The 21136-nt window shown below is 20.2% G+C and overlaps 2 protein-coding genes across 4 annotated transcripts in view; one reads left to right on the forward strand and one right to left on the reverse strand.

Moving 5' to 3' along the window:
• Window positions 1–2406: 2406 nt before the first annotated feature.
• On the forward strand, window positions 2407–6157 carry LOC128961863 (transmembrane ascorbate-dependent reductase CYB561-like). 2 transcript variants are annotated; one of them, XM_054308179.1, is made up of 5 exons: window positions 2407–2560; window positions 3997–4231; window positions 4331–4392; window positions 5016–5373; window positions 5752–6157. In XM_054308179.1, exons 2-5 carry the CDS (start codon window positions 4047–4049, stop codon window positions 5942–5944), a joined length of 798 nt encoding a protein of 265 aa, XP_054164154.1. In that variant the 5' UTR covers window positions 2407–2560; window positions 3997–4046; the 3' UTR covers window positions 5945–6157. The 2 variants fall into 2 exon arrangements, with proteins under 2 accessions (XP_054164154.1, XP_054164147.1); XM_054308172.1 differs by lacking the exon at window positions 2407–2560 and adding an exon at window positions 3683–3798.
• Window positions 6158–12596: 6439 nt separating this feature from the next.
• Window positions 12597–21136, reverse strand: part of LOC128961850 (uncharacterized) — a 78627-nt gene continuing 70087 nt past the window's right edge. For both annotated transcript variants that reach the window (XM_054308150.1, XM_054308159.1), the window contains exons 12-17: window positions 16492–16546; window positions 16190–16411; window positions 15371–15448; window positions 14709–14995; window positions 13199–13252; window positions 12597–13091 (exon numbers count right to left, since the gene is read on the reverse strand). In XM_054308150.1, the coding sequence (XP_054164125.1) occupies window positions 12875–13091; window positions 13199–13252; window positions 14709–14995; window positions 15371–15448; window positions 16190–16411; window positions 16492–16546 (913 nt within the window). In that variant the 3' untranslated portion in view covers window positions 12597–12874. The remainder of the gene's footprint in view (window positions 13092–13198; window positions 13253–14708; window positions 14996–15370; window positions 15449–16189; window positions 16412–16491; window positions 16547–21136) is intronic.

A 21136-nucleotide genomic window follows, 5' to 3' on the forward strand; every position in this document is an offset into this window, starting at 1 on the left:
AATAAACAATTTTTAAAAAATTGATTTTTATAAACTATAAAAACAATAGATTGCACGAAATTAATGTTCAAATAATAAAAAAAAACTAAACATTTATATGTTTTTCAATATCAATGTCATTCACTTTTTTTTATATATATAAAAATTTTATTTTAATTTAAAATAATTTTTTGTTGTTTCGTTAAACAACTTAACAATTTTTAGTTAAATTATTTCTATATATATACTGTATATATATATATAAATTTATATGAAGTTTAAAACACATATTGATATGAAATTCATATAAATATAATACTAATACTTAATAATACAGTATATATTTAACTAACATTTTAATCATCAGATAATATACAGTTTATAATACATACATACAGTAGATGTCAATCAACAACAAAAAAAAAATAAATAAATAAAATAAAAACCTGTTTCAAAGTCTAATTTTTTTTTTTTTTTGATAATATTAATAAACATTATTATTATTATTAGTACTATTTTTTTTGGTAATAGTTTTTTTAAAGTAATTTTTAGTACTAAATAATTTATATTTAAAAAATTTATATAATAATTATGCTAAATGTGATTATTATAATTAAAATATTATTATTTTGGTTGAAAAATTTACTGTAATAATAATAATAATAACATTAATAATAATTATTTAATACTAATAATACTAAAAATTATATTGATTTATATACTGTAAAATAATAATAATTATTATTATTGCATATAAACTAAAAAATAATGATAAAGCAAAAAATTAATAAAAAAAAATTACAATAATTTTTTTTACGCTTAATTTGTTATTATCTAATAATAATAAACTATTTTATGATATTATTAGTTAAAGATTTTTTTTTTGAAAGTCAATAAAATTATTTAATTATAGTTTCAAATATAAATCCTAATTACATAAAGTCAAGGATAGGATACTATCACTTATTTTTAGTAAAAGTATTAAAAAAAAAACTTTATAATAATAATAATTATTATTATTATAAATCAAAACCCCTTTATTACCCCCCACTTTAAGTGGTGACCCACCAAAAAAAAAATAATATAAGTTTACTTTATAATTATTATATATAAAAAAAAAATTTAAAAAATAGATTTTATATATATTTTTTTAATTAATTATAAAAACAAATTATACTTAACTTACATATAATAATACAGTAATAATAATAATGTATTTTATATCATCATTAAAGTACAAACTTTATTATTATTATTATTATTATTTATTATTTATTATTTATTTACTTAAATATTATTTAAACAAAAAAAATTAAATACCAAATAAATTAAAATAAATAAATATAAAAATTTTGAGACATATTTACTTTAAAATATCAAAAAACAATCAAACAGTAAACGCATGCGATTTGTGTGTGTTTTGAAAACCCAAAAACACATACATATTATGTGGATTATAATTGCATAGATATGTCATGTACTATAAAACAAAACCCAAACCGTGAAATAATAACCGCTCAAAAAAAATTTTTGTTTAGTAATTTAATAAAAAATAGTAAAATAATTTTTTATTTTACAAAAACATAACAATTTTAATAATAATCATTTATACTGTAATTACAATTAACATTAATATTATTATGAGCCTAGTTACTTTTTTGTTTACAACATTAATAATTAAATAAATAAAAATAAAAATCATACTAAAATATCACACAATTTTTTGTTTGTTTATTTTTTATCCTTTATATATATAGTTAATATATTATTATTATTATTATTAATATTATTTTAGTTGCATAAAAATTATTATTGAAAAAATCGGTTTAAAAATAATAAATTTTTTCAATCGGTTTTAATCATCAAACTAAGTAAAACCAAACCGACAATCAAATGTCTAATACATACTCTAGTTTTTTGTATGACATTTGGCGGCCAACACACATACACATACACATACACATACACATACACATACACATACGCATACACATACACATACACATACACATACACATACACATACACATACACATACACATACACATACACATACACATACACATACACATACACATACACATACACATACACATACACATACACATACACATACACATACACATACACATACACATACACATACACATACACATACACATACACATACACATACACATACACATACACATACACATACACATACACATACACATACACATACACATACACATACACATACACATACACATACACATACACATACACATACACATACACATACACATACACATACACATACACATACACATACACATACACATACACATACACATTGTATACTGACATTCAATATTCAAATATACAGTCTATATATACAGCATAATAGGATTACACTGTAGATAAACTTTTCATATATACTGTACTCTACTCTACACTGTCTAGACTACAGTACAGTACAGTCACAACAACAACAACAGTGTTTCAAAAATCGGCGATAAATTTTTTAGTTAAAAAAAATTAATTATTTATAAAAAACAATTATATAGTCAATATTGTCTTAGTCATCAAAATTAACAAGGTATTATTATTATTTAAAAATTTAATATTTTTTATAACATTACATTACATTTTTAAAAAAAAAACATAAAAAGTGGGTATTTTTTTCATTGAAAAAATAATACTATAGTTAAAAATTGTGTATGTACAATTGTTGCGCTAACATATGTTTTAACATTTATATATATATTATATGTTACTTAAATACACTATGATATGATTAATTTAGGATAAATTTATTATTATTTTTTTAAAAAAATAAATATTGTCTATTATTAATTATTATTAATTATTATTTTACAAAATTAAAACAAATTTATACATGCACACATTTTGTTTAAACAATAAAATTAAATGACACTTCACTGCACTACCTGTACATTGACAACACAACAACAACAAACATATTATTACTATTATTAATATTTACATACAGTGTTACTAATAATTAATTTAATTTAATTAATTAATTAATTTAACAAGGGTAATTAAATTAAATTGACATATAGATATTTACCATGTTACAATATGTGTGATGATATAGCTAAATAATTTTTTGTTTATTTTTAGTATTTTAAATTTCTAAAAATATATATATATATATCTAATTGTTATCTGTTAATTTTATCCTAGCATATTTTTATTTAATTTTTTAATTCTATAATTAAAATTATTTTTTAACTTTTTTAAATTTTTTATGTAAGTAAACAAATATTATTTATCTATATATATATTGGTTTAAAATTTATTAAGTATTTAAGGATTAGTTTTGTTTATTTATATAAGAAAAATATTAGATTATCTTAAATTATTAAAATATTAAAGTATTATAAATTAGGATTTAGTTTTTTAAAAAAATACAATTTTTAAATTAATAACATTTTTAAAATATTATAATTTTTTGTTTTAAAAAAAGTAATATAAATATATAATGTCATGTTGCTAATTTAAAAAAATGTGCATCATCATTTATTGTTTTTTTAAAATTATTATTATTAATTAATTATTATTATTTTTAATTATTTAAAACATTCAAATATTTTATTAATTTTCAACAAGTTTTATGTTTTATGTTTGGTATCAAAATTTTACACAAACAAAAAATCAAATAAAATAAAATCAAGTTTACGATTGTATTTGTGACACAATTTTTTTTTTGATACACTTTTAAAAGTGTGTTTTAATTACTGGTAATTATCGGTAAATGAGAGATGCAATCATCAGTCAATAATAATATAGACGATAGCGATGGCAATAATAGTAATTAATTTAATTATTATAGTAAATATATAATAATAAAAAACTATTTTAAACCCATTTTAATAACTAACTTAATACTAACTAATTTTAATATACATATATATATAAACTACTTTATTATTAACTAATAAAACAAACAAAAAATTTCAAAACTTTATTCAAAACTAAATTTTATTATTTTCCCGATTATATTATTAGCCGATTACGAGTTGTCCTCATCTTTGGCCGAGGAGACCAAAAAACCATTGATGATGGACTACGATAGCAGTAGTGCCCGTCAGGACGGCTTCGGCATCGGTGGCGGTCCTATCGGCAGTGTTACCAACTTTTTTGCCTCATTTATCCTATCCCAGGTGTTCGGCCTGTTTATCATTGTGTTTGTCAGTGTCTGGATATCCCGATACTTGGGTGGCATCAGTTTTGCCGATAGTCTGTAAGGATATATATATATATATATATATATATAATACTGATTTTGAACTAACAGTTAATATTAATGTTTGTTTTTGTCTGTATTTTATGTTTATTATAGTTTAATATTTAATTTTCATCCGCTATTTATGACATTGGGAATGGTATTCATCTTTGGCGATGGTATGTATGTACCAGTGCTGTATATATGACTGCTCTGGATGATTGTGTACTAGTAGTAGTGATCACCCAATTGATCCATCACTCTAGGTGTGATGATGATGAGATCAATGGATGGATCTCCTCCCCACCCCCACCCACCAATTTGCTAGACTGTCCCATATATTATATAGATTACATGTAGAGTAATAGTTGTACTAGATTAGTTTTTATTAAAAAAAACTTTATATATATATATATATATATATTCAATAATGATTAGAACAGTTAGAAAAAAATCACTATATTTTTATTTTAAAAAATAAATAAATAAATTTTACCTAGTTGATTTAATATATTATAGTACCGTAATTAACCACCAAAAAATATGGTATTACCGTAATATTTTATAGTCTATTATAACCATAATAACTATTAAGTCGGATATTATTATCTATCGGTTGATATCAGATAACTTATTATTATCATTACTAAAATAACATAATTGTTTTACTACCTGTCTATTATGGTGACCAGTGACCACCCACCCCACCCCACACCAAATAGGGTGTTACCAAATGTTTAAGGCACTATCACTAATGATGATCTAATTGTTTTTGTTTTTTGGTTTTGTTGTCCCACACCAGCAATACTAGTCTATCGGGTGATGCGAAACGAGCGTAAAAAGATACTAAAGATATTGCACGCCGTACTCCATGGTCTGGCCCTCGGGTTAGCCCTATTGGGTTCGTGGTCTGTCTGGTACTATCATAGCTCCAAAGGCATACCCAATCTCTATTCACTGCACAGTTGGCTCGGTCTGCTAACAATGGGACTGTTTACCAGCCAGTACGCACTGGGATTTGTGTCGTTCCTGTTTCCAGGTCTGGCACCCGGCTATCGTCGTATAGTACTGCCCTATCATGTCTATATTGGTGTTACACTGTTTGTATTGGCAGCCGTTACCTCCTTGTTGGGCATTACCGAAAAGGCATTTTTTTCGCTGTAATTTAATTTATTATTAAATTTAATTTTTTTATATATAAATAGTTTTAATTAGTAGTTATAATATTAGCCGTAATTATAATAAGTTTTATAAAATAATTATTATTAATAATAATGATTAGAGATTATATTAATAAATAATAATAATAATTATTATTTATTAATTACCGGTAATATCAATATCAATACATTTAACAATACTGTACTGTATTGATATTTTAATTTAATATCTAAATTTATTATTATTATTATTACCTCGGTAAATTTATTTATAGTATAGTATTATTATTTAAATTAATTTAATTATTATTATATATTTTTCTTATTTATGTCGTATATATATATATATATATATATCAATATATAATATATGATAAGTGATGGTAAAGTAAATCCAAGATATGCCGACAAACCGGGAGCCGCTTACGTAATCAATATGCTTGGCCTGTCTATAGTTATTTTCGTAGCCATTGTCGTCTATTTGGTGACCAACAACCAGTACCGTCGGCGACCGCTACCCGAAGAACAGGCTCTACAGTTGCAGAACGAAGAGACCACTTCAATGAACTGATTGATTGGATTAGAGGATTAAGAAGATTAATGAAGATTAATGAAGAAACTGATGATCTGATCTCTCTATTGTTTGTTTGATTGATTGATGTGTTTAATAGTAATTATTATTATTATTATCGTAATATTATTACCGGTATTGTTGTTGTTGTTGGCAGTCATTTATAATTATTTTTAATTAATGATATTATTATTATTATTATTACGGTATATATTATATAATCATTTATAATATCTCTTTTTCATTGTTTATATTTTATGTATGCACCCACCTATACCACCCATCAACTATTTTTTTTAGTGATATATATATATATAAACTCACCCGGTATAATATTACTATTTAATTTTGTTGTTGTTAATTGAATTCAATTGAATTTTGTAGTAATAGTAGTAGTGTTTAAATATTATATTATATGAATAGTCATTTTTTTTGTGTGTGTGTGTTAATTACGTTAATTATTACGTAATTATTATTTAATAAATTTTATTTTGTTAATTTATAAATTTTTATTTAAATTGACATTTACTAATTGATATTATTGTAATATTTTTAAAAAAAAATAGATATTACTATTATTATAATAATTATAATTATTATCGATGTTATGAAACATATATGTTTAAAATTAATTTTTGTGATAAATACTGTATGCTATTGATTGTGAATTGTGATCATAAAATATTATGACAATATATGACATAACAATTGACAATATATACAATATATACACACAGTATATTTGATATGATATTATTTAAAAAAAATTAAATAAATTAATTCAAAATTAATCAAACAATTTAATTTATTATTGTTAACAAAACAAAAATACATTTTAATATTTTTTGAACATTTTTTAATTTATTAATTATTTATAAATTAATTACAAAATTTACTACTATTAAAATGGTTACTACATTAATATATATATGTTATATATGTTATAAACTTATTGTTATATTAAATGAATATATTATTATTATTATACTATGGAAAAAAATTATATTAAAATAAATGTTTGAATAAATAATAAATTAATGTATAAAAATTATTTTACACAAAAAATAATAATAATAATACAAAAAGCCATTAAAAACTATTTTCAGCCATATATTGACTTTAGTTAAACAATTAGTTTACATAAGACATTGACAAAACACAAAACAAATACAATTAAAAACTAATAATAATAATAAATAAGTTAACAAACAAAACAAAAATTATAAGTAAATATATAATTACTTACCCATTAAATTAAAGTGTTTTTTCATATAAATCTAGATATTATATCAAATTAAAATCAATCAATACTTACTTAATTATGATTTTATTTTTTAAGAAAAAAATTTAATATTTAATAATATATTTTTTTTGGTAGCATTTTCATTGAACACACTTTCAGAGAATTTAGACTGAATTTATACAAAATTAAATTTAGACAAATTTGCAGCCTAAGTTCTCCTCAGTGTGAACAAGTACAATTTTTTGTTTATTAGTAAATTTTTAAAAAATTAATTAAAACTATTAAAAAATAATAATTAAAAAATAATTAATAAAAAACAATCTACAATTTTTTTTTAAAAAGTCATCTATTTTTATACTTACAGTTATAATGTCAATTTGTATTATACTGTATATATATATTTACTTACAATTATTATACAATTACAATTTGTGTCCAGGTAACCGGCTCCGGTGGCAATGGTTTAACGACACTAATATAAATGTTTTAATACTAGTAATTAATACAAATAATTATTAAATAAAAAATAATTTAGATTAGTTTACTTTCAAATAGGGTTATTATATGATAAAATGAGAAAATAAATTTTTATATACATACTATATATACAGTATATATACTGTATATACTGTACACATAATTCAAAACTTTTTTGTTGATAATTTCAATTTTGACAAAATTTATATAATAAAATAAAAATTATAAAAATCAATACTTAACTTTTTTTTTGAAGGTGATATTGAAATATAGAGAAATTATTTTATCATATTTAAAACATTTTATTATTATATTGATTTATATATATACAGTATATATATATAGAAATAGATAAATATATATATATATTGTATTTAATTAAACTAATGTATATTATTGTTGAGGAGATATGGGTAACTAAAAAAAACAATAAAATATTTTATTTTTCAAATAAATTATTTTTTTTGACAAAATAAAATCTTAATTAATTAATTAATTAATTTTTTAAAAATTTTTTTCCCTAACTCTCAGATCATATCATTTAAAATCAATATACAGTACAGTATTTTAGTTAATTGATTTAATTGATTTTTAAAAACTATTGAAAAATCAAAATCAATATTAACAACTATTCATATACTTTCCAACATAATTGATATGAGATTAGTATTACTATTGAAAATTAAAATTATTTTACATCAATATTTATATATACAGTATAAAAATAGTTTGATATTCAAAACTATCAAATTATTATAAGTGACTAACAATATATATATATATAATAACAATAATCTAATGACAAACTTTTTATCTATTTGTTTATATATATAAATATTTTTTTAGTGTTGATGTTGTTGTTAGATATCTACAGTATATTGTATTGGAAATATAAAAAAAATAATTTATTTAATGATAAAAATCAAAACAATATTTATTTTTCTTTTTAAAAAAACAAATTTATAAAACATTATAAACACTAGTATTGTTTTGCCAATTATTATGAAAAATTATTTCCTTAATATTCATATTATATACATCCTCTTTCTCTCTCTCTCTCTCTCTCTCTCTATCTATCTATCTATCTCTCTCTTAATAGCTTTATTTTATTATTGAAAAATGAGACAAATATTTTTTGGGGGTATCATTTTTATTTTTTTAAAAAAAACATTACATAATTATTAATTTACAATATTGTTTTATATTGCTCAACAAATTGCAAACAACTTTATATAAAAAAAATGTTTTCAAAACAGATATTTATTGATAGTTGATATGTTTAATAATTCAAATGTTCAAAAAACTATATATATATATATATATATTTAAAATTTAATATTAATTAATCTGATGGATAAATTTAAATGATTGTTTGGCCAAATATTTACAAAAAAAATAACATATATATAACTTTTTAAATAAAATAATTATTTTATTAAAATAATAAGCATGAAAAATGCTGTATAAATAATATGTTTGTGTTATACCAAAAAAAAACGGAAATATATTTGAATCTAATTGATTATTAAATTGTATTATATATATATATATATAATTTAATATTGATATTTACTTTATGAAAATGTTTGTACAATTTTTTTTAATATACTGTAATTTAATATTAACATTATATTTTTTTGAGAAATTTAATATTATTAAATATAATGCATATTATGATGCAATTTATATTTTTTAAAATAAAATTATGTAATATTAATACATAACTTGAAATTTTATTTATAAATTTTTAGACAAATCAATACAATGGAAATATATATATATATATAGATATATAACTTATATATATATATATATATATTACAAAATACAACACCAAAAATTGATATTTCCTATTATTTTACAAATATATATATATAAAAGTTTTTTTTAAATGGTTAGTTATCTACAAATAAAATAGTTTGGTTTAAAGTTCAACAAAAAAAATAATATTCAACTTTATATGTATTATATCATTATAATAAATATTGAATCTTAAATACACATAAATAAAAAATTTAAAATTTTTAATAATTTAATATATTTTTTAAAGTATATATATATATATATATAAACATATATATATAAAACTTGATTTATAAATTAATAGTTAATAACTTAATACTGTACTTACTGTTTATCATAATTTTGTACATTTATTTGTATAATTTTTTTTATTAAAAATTATTATTTTTATTAAATAAAACATTTCAAATAAATTTCAACATAATGAAAAAAGAAAGTTTTATTTTTATTTAATTGCACAACAAATTATAATTTTAATATTTAATTTTTTTTTAGTAAAATATTATATGTTATTTTTGTTAGATAAAATAAATTTAATGTTTATTTTTAAATACAATAAATTTGGTAATAGAGATTTTGTTGTAATAATTTATAAATTTTTAACATTAGATATATTGTATTTAATAATAATAATAAATAATAAATATACAAGGATAATTTTGTTTTGTTGGTAAATCACATTTATAATAAAAATTTTTAATTTAATTAAATATTTATAATAACATTTTATTATATATATATATATATATATTTATTTAGTCTATTGAAAGCATAATAAGTGATGATATAATATTTTAAGTATATATATATAGTTAATTTGATATACATTATATATACTGAATATATATATATATATATATATATATATATATATATATATAAAACAGCAATTTTGAAACTAATCTAAATTTTATAATAATATAATAACTTTAGTATAAAATAATGTTTTTATTTTGTTTTGGTTTTTTGACATAAGAAAAATGTTATTTGATATTTAACACTGAAATCAAAATATTATAATATAATCACACAAACAAAATAAAATAAATAATTTTTAGGCATTTTTTTGTAATTAATTATCATATCATTTGTTAAAATAAAATAATATATATATATATTAAAATGTTTTTTACTTTTTTTTAAAAGTAACATTTATTTTTAAAAAAATTAATTGTAGCCAATAGTGCTCCAGAAATTTTGGGTCATTTTTATTATTAATTTAAAATTTAATTATATATTAAAATGGTTTTTGACAATAATAACATATATTTTTAGTAATATTTAAATAATTTTTTATATAAAAAATTTAAAAATGATATTAAATTCATATATATATAAAATTATTTAAATTATTTTATAATAATGACCCATAATTTTCATATTATTTCATATAATAATAATAACAATAATAATTTGTAATAATAAGTTAATAAACATTTAATTTGTAATAATAGTACTACAAATAATAATAACAACAACAACAATAAATTAACATTTAAATAGCTATTAATAAATATATATATATTATATATAATATATATTTTTTTCGGTAACAACAAAATTACATTTTAATAAAAACATTTACAAACACATCAACTCAAAAATGAAATATAGATTTTATTATTTTTATGAATATCAATAATAACACCAATAAATATCATTTTTATGTAATAATAATAATAATTTGAAACAATTTATTATTTCAAAAATAAATATAAATTTTTTTACTGATTATTACTTATTTATATATTATATATTTATCATAAGTAATAATCAGATATATATATATTTGTTAAGTTTAATTACAAAAAATTGATTTATATATTAATTTTCAATCGTTAATCAAAATAATATAATTATAATTTGATTATATTTTTGTTGCTGTTGTTGTTGTTGTATAATTTAATTTAGAAATAATTTTTGATTTTAAATTACTAATCAATACTATTTTTTGATTTAGTTTATAAAATTTGATAAAATAAGTTAAAATAAAAATTTATGTATGTGTTTATGTAAACTCAATGTAATATCTATTTTTAAAAAAATCAATTTATATAAATCAATTTTTGAAACTAAATAATTATGAAAAACATTTTTTTTCAAACAAATATATATATATATATATATATATATTAATCGATTATTTTAATTTGTTTATATAGAATATAGACATAAACAACACTAATAATATTTATAATAATAAATAATTGTATTATATATATATATATAAATAATAATAATAATAATATTATATATAATTTTTTTTCTCTTTCATCAAATAGGAATCAATTTATGGAAATAAAAAATATCATTAATTTATTTGTATAGGTATTTGAATATAAATTAGATATCAATTACTGATTTTTTTTAAATAAAAAAAAATCTGAAAAATAAATAAATAAATAAATAAAAGTTTAGTTTTTAGACAAACAATTCTTGTTATTTATTTATTTAATTCTCTAAAGGTTTTACTTTTCAATTTGTCTTTTAAAATATATAGAAATTTTGATATATGTTTCTTATAATACATATATATATATGGTATATATATTGATAGAGTTTAATAATAAATTATTTTTGAAATAAATTGATTTGAAATGGTTTTCATCATCAAAATACAGTACTACTACTACTACCACCACTGTTATTAGGTATATTAAATAAAGTCAATAAAATAATAATAATAAAAAAAATCTTTTTAAAATCAAACTAAAAGCTATGTTTTCCATATATATATATAGATTGACTGATCAAAAAAAAATTGAATTTTCTAATGCTATCAATAATTCACAAATAAGTCAATTGAAAAGTAAAAGCCATATGAGAGCCATATATATAATATATAGGGAATGATAGGCAGTAGCTCAGGGATGTTAATGTTGAGGAATACCAGAATTGTCTTTTATACTAATAATAATAAATATAAACTATAAAATGTTATGTGTTTTTTTTCACCCAATAACCACAACACAAAAAAAAACAGTATAGCAATAGTAATAGTAATAATAATAATAATAGTCGCGGTGTGTTTGTCATCCAACAACAAAAAAAAACTATATATAATATATATATATATAATATCTAACAAAAAAATATATATATATAAGAAAAAAGAGAATATAAATACTAATATTAATAATAATAATAATACGAAAAATAAAAGTCAATTCAAACAAAATATCAGTTTTCTCTCTCTCTCTCTCTCAAAAAAAACAGTCACAAAAAAATCATATAAGAGATGGAAAAAATATGATGTTTTGTTTGAAATGTTATTTATTTTTATTATATTTTTTGTTGATTTGTTTGTCTTTATCTTTGAATTCTGTCTTTTTTTTAAATAAATTATTTGTTCACTTATTCTTCCACTTCTTATTCATCTATTCTTCTAACTATTCATTCAATTCAAATCAGTTGTTTTGTGCCAACGCCTTGAGTATTGCCTGAACTTCTTCGGCAACGGCGGTCAACACGTACTCGAACTGGGCTTTTGTCTTAACCATTGCCATCCGTTGGTCGCGGATGTGCTCCAGAGTGGCCGCAATATCGATCTCTTTGGCCCCTTTGGTCATCCGATTCAATACCATATCGATGACCGTATAGGTGCCCGTACGCCCGGTCCCATCACTAATAGATAGTTTAATATAGAGTAATATTAATCAAATTTTTCAAAACAATACGGTTCTCCCACCCCCACCCCTCTATAACATATATATATATATATATATAAATACCTGCAATGTACAACAATAGGACATGCCCGGCCCCTGTAGGATTTGTTAACTTTCCTATAAAAAGGTTAAATACATAAAGAAAAAAATAAATAAATATATATATATTAATAATAATAATTAAAAGTAAGTAAAATAATAATAATAAATAATAAATTTTTAAATTATTATTATGTTATTTATTATTATTATTATTATTAGTACCGTATTATACTATAATAGATATTGTATTTTATAAAAAAAATAGTAAACATTATTTATTTTTAAAAAATAATATTTATAGATTAATTTTTATTGAAAAAAAACAAATTGAAATTAAAGTTTTAAAAAAATCGTTTTAGTTATAGTAATATTAAGTAAACAGTTATTTTCAGTGATCAGTTAGTAGTAGTAGTAGTGGACAGTTAGGTTTGCAGTAGTAGTAGTAGTAGTTATGTAAGCGTCGAGTTAGTGTTAATCTGAGACATAGCCATCACTTTTGTGACTATGCAATTAATATGCGGGTACCCGAAAAAATGGCCAACACGCAATTGCACCAATCACAAAAATGATGACCATAGCACAGGTAGGTAGATAGTTGATGGACAGTCAGTCAGTCAGTAATAGTAGTAGTATTAGTGAGAAGTATATGCCGCCAGAAACACAATAGTTAGTTAAGTTATACGTACAGTACGTACAGCCCGCGCACCGTTAGATTAGTAGTTAAAAAAAAGTTAGTATAGTATAGTAGTAATAGATAGTAGTTAAAGATAATCATTATCGTTGAGTATATATATATCATCAATTTTTTTTGGACGATGGAGAAGCTGTCTAGCATACTGTTACCAATTAGTTTATATATATATATATATAAATTAAAGTGCAATCGACTTAATGTATTGATAAAATTATCGCTAAATTTAAATGCAATTAATGAAGTGAATTGGGTTTCGAGTTTCAAACTTACGATTTCAAACAAATCATTTTAATTGTTATTTTTTTTTGATATACTATATATAATAAATAGACTATAAATAAACTAAATTGTGATTTTAATTAGATTGTCGAGATAAACAATTAATAATAATATTGTTATTTTTTATATAAATATAAAACAAACAAACAATCATTAAGTTAGATATATATATATATATAATATACAGATATAATAAAAATACATTTTAAATTATAATTAATAAACACACACACAAAATATATAAACTTAAATATAACTTTATATATAAGTTTATATATATATATATATATATTTAATATTTAGTCATAAAACATACACACAATAATAATAATAATAATAATACTGTAGAGTACAGTAGAATTTATATATAAATATATATCTATATAATCTATAGAAATATATATATATTTATATATACAGTATATATAAATATATATTGTACTGTATATACTATATGCCATACCATATCATCCCATTCCCATTTTCTACTGTACTCTACATTATTATTATTATTATTATTATTGTATATATATATCAGGCTATCAGGGTGTTACTGACCTCCTAAACTCCAGTATCGCTTTGGCACTGGGAGGTACGCCATTTTCGGGCCACGACAAAAAGTGAAACTGTGTAACCGTACGGGTTTCGCCGGTTTTCAAATTTTTCAAATAAAAACTCCTAACCAAATAGTCGTCCGACCAGATATGCTCCGATACCAGATGTACCTCATAGTTATGATAGACTTCGCTACCCTCTTCCGGCCAATAACGGTGACACATGGCCACACCGTTTTCCATTAAACGGCTTAACATTACAATGATAACGCTGCCCTGTTCCCATACCATCTATGGTTGATGATGATAATGATGATGGTATGGTTGGTTAGATGGTTGGTTGGTTGGTTGGATAGTTAGTCGAGAGTGTGTTTGGGATGGAGTGGTTGGATAGTAGGAGTGGGCGATCAAAAAATAAATCATAATTAGTTTTTAAAAAAATCATATTTAGTTTTTAAAAAAATGATATTTAGTTTTTTATAATAAAAATCATATTTAGTTTTTAAAAAAATAATAAATATTTTCAAGTTATTGTAATATACTATCATATAATGAATGTATGATTGAAATGTATGATATAGTTTAAGTTGATTTTTTGTTGTTGAATGTTTGTTTGTTTATATATATTAATTGTTATATATATATATGTTAGATGAGAGCACCCACCTGCCAGAAATCGGTAACTGTGTGCGCCAATGGTCCCTGTGTTGCTATATAAGCCGGGTTTCGTGGGTCGTGATCAGTCTATATATATATAAATATATTGATAAAAACAATAGGTATTAACAATCTTATAATTAAACGGTGATTGTTATCGAAAGAGAAAGAGAGAGAGAGAGAGTATTTTAATTATTATTAGTAGTATTTAGGATTAATAATTAAAATACTAGAAAAACAAAATATAACAAACAATTATAACGGATACTATATGTTTCACTCTAGAAATGCATTGCAATTATATACGGACATAACTGATTATTAAGTCTAATATGTATGTACTGTATGTGTGTGTGTCTTAAATAAATTATACTCTTATATATATAGTATATCTATAATGTCACTTATAATTGTGATAAAAGACAACAATATAATAAATAAATAAATAGTTAGACAGAGAGAGAGAGAGAGAGAGAGAGAGAGAGAGAGAGAGAGAGAGAGAGAGAGAGAGAGAGAGAGAACTATTACTTAAACTAAATAAGCATTTAATAGACTTATAATAGTAATAATCGATGACAACTACAACAACAACAACAACAACGACTAAACAGAAAGCAAATGTCCATATAATGACACAAAACAACAACAATAACTAAAAAGCCCTTTAATTAAATTGCTTTAACTAATTAGGTTTTTGTTGTTGTTGTTGGTGTTGTTGTTGGCTTATGTAACACAAATAAGATACATACAGAAAAAAAACTACAACAACAACAATAATAAAAACTATAGTTAGATATACAGTATATATATTGATATATAGATAATTACGATAGTATTGGCATTGATATAATCGGATCCGGTATTGTTGGCCATATCGTTGAGTATGACACGCGAATGATCGTAGGGTAAGATATCGGAGAAGCGATTTTTCTTAGCATTTTGCGGTAAACCAGCGGCCAATGTTGAACATGGATCGGCTTCGTAGGCGCACAGAGCCTCCCATTCCCTATCCAAGCGATCCTTTTTCTTTAGATGGTCTTCCATATAGGACTGTCCATCAATTAATTTACAATAATTATATGTTAGGTATATAGATATATATGTAGTATTTTGTTTATTATCTCAAATACCAGTATTAGATGACCAGTCGATACGTCCATATTGGAGGCCACGGGCTCTTCACTCCTGTTTTTTTTCAAATAAAATAAATAAATAAATAATTTTATTATTCAAAAAAAATATTCAATAAATTAATTATTATTAATAGAAATCTATTTAAATGAATAAAAATATATACAATATATTGATATGTATATAATTAATATTTGAAATATGAATAATTCATTATATAATATAAATATTATATGATATTATATTTCATAAAAATAATATTATTATTTTGAAAAATGATAAATAATATAATGAAAAAAAAATTATTCAATTTTTTTAGTTCAATAATAAATTACAGTAATATTTCTTAGATTATATGTTTTTTATTTTGACAAATAATATAAACAGTATATATATATTAAATTTAAAATATAAAAAATAAATAAAATTTTATATATATATATAATTTGTCAAAATATAAAATTATTATATTATAGATTATGTTTGATTTTAAAAATAACAGTTACTTAACACATACAACACAAAATACAAATAAATAACATTTTAAAAGATAATCTTTAAATGTATTTATTCAACATAAATGATTATATTATGCTATAATAATAATAATAATAGTCAGTAAAATAAATATATACACTATTATTATTATTAAGTAATAATAACAATAAAAAAATGTATTTTAAATCCAATACTTATTAGCATAAATATCATAAATTTGCTTTTTTTGTAAGTAAGTGTGTAACAAATAAATTACAAAACAATTATTTAAAAAATAATAAAAATATATATATATTTCTAGTGGTTGTTTATCATTTTAATATACTATATATAAAAATATAGAAAATATAAATCATTTTAGATTTATATAAATAAGATATTACATTATATACAGTATATACTGTATAAAGCCTTTAACAAATTAGGATTATCTCTCTCTCTCTCTCCTCTCTCTCTCTCTCTCTCTCTCTCTCTTTACATGAAAAACTATATTATCGTTAAAAGCATAAATAATATTTAACAATCAATATATATATATATATTATTTCATACACAAGTGTATAGATATGATATATTGTACAATATATATATATATATACCGTATACAGTATTGTAGTTTAGTATATAAGTATATATATATATATATATAAATAGCCAGAATAAATGTTTCTGTCATTTATATATATTAAGTTATAATATATTTAATATTATATATATATATATAAATATATGGTATATAAAAAATAATAATAATAATAAACTCAAGTGCTATATTAAACATAATGGTTTATTATTATATACAGTATCCACATATAATGTAATATTGGTGTATTAGCTTAAGTGATAGCAATTAAGATATTATTATTATTATTATTAAAAATATAATATATTATTTTCTCACCAATAATAATATTGTTATAAAATAAAATAATAAAATAAAATATGAAAATTTAAAAACATTTTTAAAAATTTAATAAACACTAGAGGAAAAAAATCTTAGTTACATATTATAATATATAATTTTAGAAAAAATAATAATATGCTTACATTATCTAATAATAATAATAATAATAATAATATTTTATTATTAGTTAAATAAATTTTTCTTTTAAGATGAGATATATATATATATATATTATTTTATGTAATATTATTATTATTGGTAGTAGTAATGTCATTAATATTAAGTATTGACAATATTTGTAAGTAGTTTTTATATATAAACAGTAATAAACATATATATATATACTGTATATATTGAAAGAGAGAGAGAGAGAGAGAGAGAGAGAGAGAGAGAGAGAGAGAGAGAGAGTAAGCAATATAAGGGCTTTCATAATATCGCTAGAATTGGGTTCAAACATACAAACTACTAAACAAAACAAAAAAAATGGGTTTTTCTTATATATAACTTATACGATATACTGTTTATATATATAAATATATATATATATTATATCCAATGTATAACATTAATCTTTAATGTTGCCATCGCTATCATCTCTTTTATCAGCGGTCCTCTCAATGGACACACAAACACACACACATAGAGAGAGAGAGAGAGAGAGAGAGAGAGAGAGAGAGAGAGAGAGAGAGAGAGAGAGAGAGAGAGAGAGAGAGAGAGAGAGACATGTACTGTACATACTCTTTGCTTTTATTTTATTTTTGCTTTTCAAGCGTATAAACAGTAATAACAGTAAACACTGAGTTGAGAGAGAAAGAGAGAGAGAGAGAGAAAGAGAGAGATAACAAATATTTGTATTGTAATGCAGTAATGGTTAGATTATGTGTGTGTATGTGTGTGTGTCCGTCCATATATAAGCCCATATACAACAACATACACACAAAAACTATATCCAAAAACTGTTTCAATATTATTGTACTATTTAGACATTATTGGCCATTAATTTATCTTTGACCAGCAGTTTACTTTACGGGTGGATAATGGTATAAACATATTATACATTATTGGTATATACAGTATATACTACAAATAAACTGTTTAATATTATATATAAAAGTTATATAATATATATATGCAGTGTTTTTCTACGAAATATACTGTATATATATATATTAACACTTAAGTCAAATGGACTCAAATCCCACTCAAGAGAGAGAGAGAGAGAGAGAGAGAGAGAGAGAGAGAGAGAGAGAGAGAGAGAGAGACTAAAACATAAAAATCAATTTTCTTTCATTTTTATTAACTTTTTTTTTACTTTTATTTCTAACTACTTATACGCTATTTTTTATATATACTTTATTTTATGTGTGTATTTGTATTTCATTAATTTGTGTATTAATGTGTGTGTGTGTGTGTGTGTGTGCTTAAGCTAAATGCTAGAAATTGATAAATAAATTTATATAATAATAAAAATTAAAAAAAACAGTTACTTAATAATTTAACAGTACATATAAATTAAATAAATTGATGTATATCAATTATCAAGTGTGTTTGCATAATAATAAATTTTAATGTACTTATCAAATTAAATTTTTTAAAACTATTTTTTAATGTTAATTAAAACTAAAATAATGAAATAATTAATAATAATAAATAATCCGCATATACAATAGTAATAAATTAATAATATAATAATTAATGTTTATTTTTTTATTTTTGTTAATTATTATTTATATTTATTCAATAATATTATTATTATTAAAATTTATTTTTATATTACTATTTAAAAAAAAAATTAAACAAATAATAAAACTATTATTACTTCATGTTTAAAGTATTAAATATTAATAATAATAACTAACAAAATAAATAGATATTTTATTTGCATTAAATAAATGTTGAGTTAAATATATCTATCTATATACTGTATATATATATAATATCATATCTATACAGATAATGTTTTTTTAGAGTTTTTCATTTATTTTAGTTTTATTTTTTTCAAATGTTATTTTTCAAAACAAAAAAAAAACTAATGGTTTTTATATCATCTGAGAAGTTATACATCTGGACAGTGATACCAAAAAAAAAAATCAGATGAATGACATAAACTTTAGTTTTTAAAAGCAATAATATTATCTTAAAACATAAAAATATATTTATATATTAATAGTAAATACTGTATATTAAAAATACATTTTCTCTCTCTCTCTCTCTCTCTCTCTCTCTCTCTCTCTCTCTCTCTCTCTCTCTCTATTTTTACTATTATTAAATAATCTACAAATATATATATACAGTATATATATATATATTTAAAAAATAGTAAAATATGATGTCATTCATTAATATTTAAAAGTATTACTATTATTACATAAATATATTTTTTTTATTATAAAATTTTATATATAGTCAATGAATTAAAAATAAAATAAAATAAATGTGTCTTAAATTTAGACTTTTATTATATAATAATATTATTGTTATTAGTATATATATTATTTAGTTTAGCGTGTAATATACAAATTACTACTTTTTGTTGTTGTTTTGTTGAAAAAAAATTATATATCATTTACCAGTTAAATATATGGTATACCATATAATATATATATATACATACTATTTATATATATATATATTATTTATGTGGTATAATTTTATAGGATATTCTTGTAGTAAATTTTAAAAAAATGTGATATTATTTTTAAATGACTGAAAATAATTGATTGACTATTATATAAAATACTTTTATATCTAATTGAATACACAATAAATACAATATAATAATCAGTTAAATCTAATTAGGCATTATATTTATCTATATATATCAATATATATATATACAGTATATATATATAGTGGAAATGTTTTTTTATTCAAAATATTTCATTACTATTACTACTAATAATAATTACTGTGAATCATATAGTTTTATAAATAGGTTTAAAATAAACTACTATAAATAAATAATAAACATAAAACATATATCCCCCCAAAAATATCAAATATACTGTATAGTTATTAATATAACTGATTTTTTTTACTAATTTTTTGTTATATCAATCAATGTGGATATCAATAGTAAAACTTAATAATATACTGTAGTAATTACATATAGTTAGTTATTTATTCAATATATATATATATATATATATTCCTGTATATATATACAGTTATAAACTATAAATTAAACTTAATATAGTACTGCATATAATAAAAAAAATAATTGTATAGACCAACAAAAATTA

This window comes from Oppia nitens, unplaced genomic scaffold (genome assembly GCF_028296485.1).
Source record: "Oppia nitens isolate AA-2021 unplaced genomic scaffold, nextdenovo-longstitch-racon4-pilon3 scaffold14_pilon_pilon_pilon, whole genome shotgun sequence".
NCBI lineage: Eukaryota > Metazoa > Arthropoda > Arachnida > Sarcoptiformes > Oppiidae > Oppia > Oppia nitens.

Bases quoted from the DNA above. Each gene is read 5' to 3' on its own strand.
- LOC128961863 (XM_054308172.1), top strand. From the start codon at position 3,750: ATGCAATCATCAGTCAATAATAATATAGACGATAGCGATGGCAATAAT. The intron at 3,799-3,996 runs GTAATTAATTTA...TTATATTATTAG, and splicing joins CGATAGCGATGGCAATAATA to CCGATTACGAGTTGTCCTCA. The intron at 4,393-5,015 runs GTATGTATGTAC...GTCCCACACCAG, and splicing joins GGTATTCATCTTTGGCGATG to CAATACTAGTCTATCGGGTG.